At 36.3% G+C, this 8,043-nt stretch overlaps 1 protein-coding gene across 1 annotated transcript; it reads right to left on the bottom strand.

Annotated features, from left to right (window-relative positions):
- Positions 1-4,638: 4,638 nt before the first annotated feature.
- On the bottom strand, positions 4,639-6,998 carry LOC120265132 (histone acetyltransferase GCN5-like). The gene is made up of 3 exons (XM_039273035.1): positions 6,852-6,998; positions 4,858-4,922; positions 4,639-4,748 (listed from the first exon to the last, which is right to left on the bottom strand). Exons 1-3 carry the CDS (start codon positions 6,996-6,998, stop codon positions 4,664-4,666), a joined length of 297 nt encoding a protein of 98 aa, XP_039128969.1. The 3' UTR covers positions 4,639-4,663.
- Positions 6,999-8,043: the final 1,045 nt, after the last annotated feature.

Genomic DNA, 8,043 nt, shown 5'->3' on the forward strand with positions numbered 1-8,043 from the left:
AAAATTTACAATGTGAAGAGTGTCAATTTTCTAAACTTGTTAGAAACTCTTATCCTTCTCAACCATACAAATATTCTCATTCATTTCATCTTATTCATAGCGATGTTTGAGAACACTCTAGAATTAAGAACTTTTCAGGTTCTAGATGGTTTGAAACTTTCATAGATGACCACACTAGAGTCACTTGGGCCTTTTTAATGAAAGAAAAATAGGAAGTTAGTCAAATATTCCAAATTTTTTACAAGATGATCCAAAACTAGTTCGGAATAAAAATTCAAGCCTTAAAAACTGATGATGGGAAAAAGTTTTTTTCATTCTATTTTGGGTCTTTTCTTCAAAATCAAGGGATTAGTCACCTAAGTTCATATGTGGACACTCCACAACAAAATGGAGTTTTCGAAAGTAAAAATAGGCACCTCTTAAAAGTAAACCGATCATTGATGTTAGCCACACATGTCGCAAAACATTGCGAGGGGAAGCCATTTTGACAGCCACATATCTGATGAATAGAATGCCATCTCGTGCGCTAGATTTTAAAACTCTCTTTCATGGTTTAAAAAGGCGAACGAGGCGTACGCCTTTAAGCACGCCTCAAGGCGAGGCACTGGCTGCTTGCCTCAAGGCGCACACCCCTATGGCCGGTGGCGGAACCTACGTCTCAACCTGGTGAGGCGCTCCGCCTCGAGGAGGAAGAGGCGTACGCCCCATGAAGAGAAGAAAAGAAAGTGGTGCTTGCAGAAGCCGGAGCGAATTCGGACGGTGACGAAAGGAGGATGCAGGTGGTGATGGAAGGATGGTTTTGAGTTGGCGGTGGTGACTTTCGGTAGTGGCGGCGATGGATGGATGGGATGAGAGAAAAGAGACTTTACATTAGAGGCTAGGGTTTTCTTAACCATCATCAAATCATTGACGGCTCAGATTATTTTAAAATAATAATTGATTACAAATATATATTTTAATAATGACTGAGATTATTCCATATATATTTTAATTACAAAAAATATTAAAAATAAGTATAATTTAAATATTAATTTAACACTAATGATTAATAAAAATTAACTATTATTCTTTATTCATTATCTACAAATTATTTAAAAATATTTTCTTGATAAGTTATTATATAAATAATTATTTTTAATGATAATTGATAATTATCTCCAATCCTATTTTATCAATTATTAATTTATTATTTATAATTTTTAGTTTTTTGTTGAGGCTTACGCCTCGTACCGCCTCGAGGCTTACGCCTCACTTCACCCATAAGAGCAAAACGCCTCAAGTACGCCTTTCGCCTTTTTAAACCTTGACTCCCTTCCAATCTCTTTTAAAAAAATTTTCTCACATTCAGTTCTTGTCTCAAGTTCCTCTTAAAGTGTTTGGTTGCACTGCATTTGTCCAAATTACTCAACAAAATAGAAATAAACTTGATTCTAGATCAATTAAATGTATTTTTCTTGGATACTCCTCAAGCCAAAGTGGCAATAAGTGTTGTTCTCCTTAAACCAGAAAATTCTACATTTTTAGGGAAGTAACCGTTTTCGAAAACAGTCCTTACTATCCCAAATGCAATATTCAGGGGGAGAATCAAGTAGAGGAATATTGGCTTTGGCCTGTTCCTAATCAGCCTAGTATACCCAAACTGTGTCCTCCAAATCCAAGTGTCCCAATCTCAAAAAAAGTCCAACTACACCCAGACCCATGTCCACTGGGATGTTCCTCAGTCAAATATCTTCCCGCCCTTATCCTAGCAATGTTCTTGACCTATGTTCTAGAGATGTCCTTGATCAAGAAAACCAAAGGATATTATTGTCTATCTTAGATGTCAAAAAACTCAAAAGAGGCAAAGATCCAAACTACATCTAAGCAAGACCAAGAAGCTAACCCAAGTCCCATATTATTTGAGAGCAGGACATGTAGTAATGCACCCCTTGTTTCTAATCCTCCTATGTTCAATGACTTAGATAAACCTATTGTAGTAAGAAAAGCTAAGAGGATGTGTGCTATGCACCCAATCAGCAACTTTGAGTCTTATGAAAAACCGACTCCAGCATACAGAGCTTTTCCTATTACCTTGAAAGAAAGAAACATACCCAAGAATATACAGGAAGCTCTCATTCAACCCGATTAGAAGAATGCTGTGATGAAGGAAGTTAATACACTTAACAAGAACAAAACTTGAGAGTACATCAAACTTCCTGCATGAAAGAAGCTTGTAGGATAAAAATGGGTGTATGTTGCTAAACACAATGCAGATGGGAGTGTGAATCGCTTTCAAGCTAGGCTTGTTGCCAAAGGATTTACACAATCCTATGGTATTGATTATGAGGCGATGTTTGCACCAAAGAGCTAAGTCTGAATTCTATGCGTGTTCTATTTTTCGCTTGCATCTAACCTTGATTGGCCTTTTACCGCAATTAGACATAAAAGAATGTCTTTTTGAATGGTGAATTCAAAGAAGTGTACATGGAAGTTCCTCCTAGATTAGAGTCTCAAGATAACTTTGGCAAGGAGTGCAAATCAAGAAATCACTATATGGTCTCAAACAGTCCCCAAGGGCTTGGTTTGAGAGACTTACTCAGTGGTCAAACAACATAGTTTTACTCAATACCAAACAGACCATAAAATGTTTATTTAGTGCTCCTTTAACAGTAGAATAGCCATTATGACAGTGTATGTTGATGATATTATCTTAACAGGTAACTGTTTTGAGGAGATCAAATATTTGAAATAAGTCTTGGGGCGAGAATTTGAAACCAAAGATTTGGGTCAGCTGAAATATTTCTTGGGTATGGAGGTAGCCCGGTCACATAAGGGGATTTCTATTTCACAACGTAAGTATAATTTGGACATAAGAAAAAGATAAGTTAGGCTGCAAACCTGCCACAACCTCTATGGATCCTGTCAAAAAAGTTCATTTGGAGGAAATGGATTGATTAACGGACAAATGTAAGATATCAAAGGTCAATGGAAAAATTAATCTATTTGTTCCACACAAGACCAGATATCGGCTTCTTTGTGGGAATATTTAGTAGATGCATGAATGAACCTACGATAAACCATCTTGAAGCTGTTTTTCAAATACTTTAGTATTTAAAACAAAATCCAAGAAGCTTGTTCTTCAATAAGGCAGCTAAAAGAGATGTCCTTATATCCACTGATGCAAATTGCATTAGATGTTCAGTTGACCGAAGGTCTACAACAGGCTATTGTACCTACGTTCGGGGAAATATTGTCACATGGTGTGGTAAGAAATGGTCAGTAGCTGCTAGAAGCAGTGCAAACCCCAAGTTCAGGGCAATGTGCCAAGGGATTTGTGAAGGAATCTGGCTGAGAAGGATCTTAAATGAGTTAGGAATGTCAAACAGTAGTCAAATGACTCTGCTATATGATAACAGGGCTGCTATTGAGATTGCAAAAAAACCTAGTTCATCATGGTAGAACCAACCATGTGGAGATAGATCGACATTTTATTAAGGAGAAAGTTGAAGAAGGGATTTCGAGTCTAACTTAAATTTCCACAAGTCGCCAAGTTACTAATATTCTTACTAAGGCATTGTCCGAAACAACTTTGAGTTTTTTTAAATCCAAGTTGGGTATGATTGCCATCCATAACCCAACTTGAGAGAATGTGTAGAAAGATACAGACTAATGCCAGATTAAGTTTCCAGGGATTGTTTATTAGAAGATTATGCTTATCAAGGACCACATTCTTAGGGAATATTACTTAGAAGTTTGTTTTTTTATAGGATTTCTATTTTGTATCCAGCCTAGAAATCTCGTCCTGATATTCAGGAGTTTATCCTGGCTAGTAGTTTCATTTTCTTTGAATTAATTCAGCCATGAGGCCTGTCTCACATAGGTTGTATTTATATCCTACGGGGTCCTACAATCTGTTTAGCTTTCCTGAAATGAAAGTCTTTTTTTCCTAAACAAAAATTTCAATCTTATTTTAATTGGCACCACCTATCACAATTTTTGAAAGTTTAACTTCAGCAAATGACTTGTTTAACCCGTTTCTTTATATAGAACCTTTCTTGTGATGCACATCATTAAATATTAGACAAATAATGAGCTTTTATTAAAAAAGAATGATATATAATTGGTTTTAATGAAGAAATCGTGGGACTTTTTATTAAAAACAGAAGGTATTCTCCTATTTTATATCTACCATAAAATGAAATGCATTATAAAGAGAAATTATATTAAACAAAAGAGTAAAAATAGGTGATATTAACCCAAGCTAGAACATCAAAAGTAATTCCGAGGTGGCAAGTAAATAAACCAGAGAGGAGGATGACAAATAAGATCACTATTTTCCAGGGTGGGAAGAAAAACCTGAAAATGAATGGGCAACTAGCAAAATTCTAACTACCACATAATATAAACACACAAAAATATTGTTCATCTTAACAAGAAATATTTCCAAATAAACTTCTAAAAGAAATTGAAAAAACAAAGGAAAAAAAATAAAGTTCCCCATCATAATACCCACTGGGGATATACCTAAAGTTCAAGATAAAACATGGAGCATTTCTTGAGCCCAAGTAGGATTAAAGAAGCATATTTCATAACTCAATATAGGAAGACGTGTGAAATTGATTGTCAAGGCAAATAACCACAATGTAGAAAGAAAAACACTCTAAATTAAAAGAGAGAATATATCTTACCTATCCATGACAAGACGGACAATATACTCCTTGGGCATATTAGGAAGTTGTCTTGCGAAAATGTTTTTCAATCCTATTAACCTGAAGCAGGTAAAATATAAGCCCCATGGGGTCACCCATACTACTGGATCTTATCAAACAATAGAAAGATAAGAAAACAGACAAAGAAAAGAATAGTAATGATAAGTACCAAATCATATGCTCATCAATCCCATCATTTGCGTAACATAAGAATCTAAGCCTCCCAACATCTTCCTATGAGAAAAATGAAAACTTCAATTCAAGTGTAGTTAGAAAATAGTTAGAGCTCTACAAACAAGCCAAAAAGAAAATAGCTCCCAAGTCCAACTGCCTATAACCAAGTCCAACTGCCTATAATATATCTCATCATGGCCTCCTATTAGTATAATGGTGTTCAATCTATTCCTTAGCAAATTGCTTGGTTGTAAAAATAGTTCTTGCCTATAACCAAGTCCAACCACCTATAGCATGTCTCATGGTAGCCTTCCTTCACAGCATAAACTTAACATAAATACCCAATGAAACTAATGATGTTAAGCCCTTGAAATGAAGTTACAAAACTGAACCTTTGATTGCCTCAACCTCAATAATTCAAATACCTCAAATCATGAAAGGAATGATCAAGTAACTCAACCAAAAACTTTTGTTAGAAAATGTGAACACTAGTACATTCTAAGGAGACATACTCAGATGATTCCAAAAGCCCAATGTATCATCTCAATCTAATTTTTTTCTCCTCAAGTGACAGTACTTTCCATGAACTACAGTGGAATTCTAGGGCATTTTAACTATTTTCGTTTTCTTCAATAATATTTTCATGCACCAACAATTTTATCATCCTTTTGGTAACTAGTAGTGTCCTTAATATAGCCAATTAGCAGGTTATTTTGCTTCTAGCACATTAATTGCAAGTTGCATGGTATCGATCACCTTAATTTATCCCTTTGCCTTTTTTTACTTTCATGTACCTACTGAATACACAAGTCTAGTAGCTTTGTTCATGTCAATTAAGCAATAGCACAAAAAATGTTCCTTAAAATCCATTAATTATACTGAATAGCTACAATTAGAAGGAACTACAATAAATATATGGATGGCAAGGATCAATAAAACTAATAGCTTAAATCAAACAGCTTGAATCTTTCTTAAGCCGAACCTACTTTTAAAGCAGTAGAAGATTAATGTCAACTGCCTTTCCCTCTTTCTGTTTCTTCATAACATGTAAAGCTCCACTAGCCTTTTCTTCTTCTCTTTTACTTTATGATTTTCATTTGATCTTAATCCATTGATATGGTCTTTACAATGGTTTTCAGAACTTGCATCTCGTTTTCTCTTACACCATCCCTCCATCTCTCCCTGCTTACCTATCCATCCACCTATATCCCTACCATATTCTACTTCTATGTCGCCAATCTTAGTCATATTGTAACCCCCAAGCTGCCATCCTTAAATTATTCAACTTTCATTCAACTTCCAAGAAAAACTATGAACTCTATATCGAGTAGTGGTGGCTTCAGACAATACCAATTTACACAATCATTGGTGCTTTGTTTGTAGTAGAACCCTTTTTCATGTATCAATATATGCATTACTTGTCTTAGAATTGACGTTCTTTATAGGTAGAAAACCAAAGCCTATACTATGCTACATCTAATAAAAAAAATGAAATTTGAGGTTATGGTTCACAGAGAACATTTTGTTGAACTGAAATTTTTTTTTATAGTTCTCTCTCTCTCACGCACACACCCCCCCACACACACACACGGGCACGAGTGCATGCACTCACTCACACACAGAGGCGTGTATGCGCGAAGGAATGGCAATCTATTTGTTCACTTTGGGTCTAAATAAAACAAGGCAATCCTACACCCTTTCCATGTATCTGATTTTAAAGACCAAACTATTCCATGTGTCTAATTTTGAAGATCAAAACAATAATTTATCATCATTTCGTCGCATGTCATGTTCAATAGACACTAACTGTTTCCAGTCAGGGTGGTACATCCACAATCCTGTAAGAACTAGTTCAAGCATTATATAAAAAAAAAATAGAATTTACACCTAATCATCTCTGCATCAGATGAAAAATCAAGAAATTTAAAATAATCAGCTCGAAATCAAGAATTAATGCAATTGTAGCAAGGGAAAGTAAGAAATAATCACCTCTCTCTTCAATCCTTCTTCCCGGGCGCTGTACGCCCCGCTAGTCTGAATATTCTCAGTGAAAATCCCCTTCACAGTGTCCTCCTTCACGACGATACCCGGAATCAACCCTGCAGTGGCAGCCGGAGTCTGCTGCCCCTGATGCATTACCTGTTGCCCCACCCCGCTCCTTCTCCACAGCTGACGGCCGCTCAGCTCTTCACCGTCACCGAAGGCTCTGGCTTCGGCGGCTTCGCACTTCTCGAGCTATTGTTCCCACCTCCTCCAGGTGCGGCACCACCATCGAGACGGGCGGCAGTGAAGGTGCGCATGGAATCGTGGTCCTCGTCCTCCTCATCATCTTCATCAACCTCTTCTTCCCTCATCGTCGTCATCGTCAGTATCGTCTTCCCTCGTCGTCTTCGCGGGCGCTGACGCTGTCGAGGTCGTCGTTGAGGTAAGAGCTCCGGGCGTCGGGGGCCGGAGAAGGGGTGACGGTAGCGTGGAACTTGCGCTTGTGGTGGACGGAGCTGGAGGCGGAGGCGGAGGCGGAGGCGGAGTGGGATGGTGATGGGGTTTGGGATGTCCGAGATCGCACAGGAGCGCCGGAGTGCCCATCCATTGCTTTGATTGCTCGCTTGGCTTCTCAGTTTGGAATATCACTTAATAAAATTGGGGATCAATTTTTTCACAGGTTTTCTTAAAATTTCCATGAATTATATGATTATTAGGGCAGGATATTTTTTTTTAAAAAAACTTATTTATTGGTTTTTACAACTTTTCAAATATTTTCTGTAATCCTTTGGATATTTTAATTTTTTAAACAATTTTTTTAGTTTACTTATTTTTTAATCCCTGTAACTCATGCCGTCAGTTTATTTTATTTAAAAATCTAATTTTGCCCCATATGAAATATATTTTCAGTTTATTAAGTATATTTTTTTATTTAACATTGTGTATTTACGTGTAACTACACAAGTTTTCATTTAGTATGTAACATTTTTATTTAATATTTATTTTTGATTTATAATATCTCAGTTTCTTGTTTACTATTGTGTGTTTTCGTTTAAAAATACTTAGTGGTAATTTTGATAAAAGTACTAAAAAATAAGTTATTAGAGGATGTCAGAAAAAAGAAAAACTTTTTTATAGATATAAAATAGTCCAAGGATTTTTTAAATGCTAAAGTTGAAGGGATGATATCTACAATTTC

The sequence above is a fragment of the Dioscorea cayenensis genome, chromosome 7 (genome assembly GCF_009730915.1).
Source record: "Dioscorea cayenensis subsp. rotundata cultivar TDr96_F1 chromosome 7, TDr96_F1_v2_PseudoChromosome.rev07_lg8_w22 25.fasta, whole genome shotgun sequence".
NCBI lineage: Eukaryota > Viridiplantae > Streptophyta > Magnoliopsida > Dioscoreales > Dioscoreaceae > Dioscorea > Dioscorea cayenensis.

What these genes read in the sequence shown, in the direction of transcription:
- LOC120265132 (XM_039273035.1), bottom strand. Translation starts at nt 6,998, where the DNA reads ATGCATCAGGGGCAGCAGACTCCGGCTGCCACTGCAGGGTTGATTCCG. An exon ending in AAGAAGGATTGAAGAGAGAG is followed by an intron (nt 4,923 to 6,851) that starts GTGATTATTTCT and finishes TTTTTCTCATAG; the next exon opens with GAAGATGTTGGGAGGCTTAG. An exon ending in ATTGATGAGCATATGATTTG is followed by an intron (nt 4,749 to 4,857) that starts GTACTTATCATT and finishes TACCTGCTTCAG; the next exon opens with GTTAATAGGATTGAAAAACA.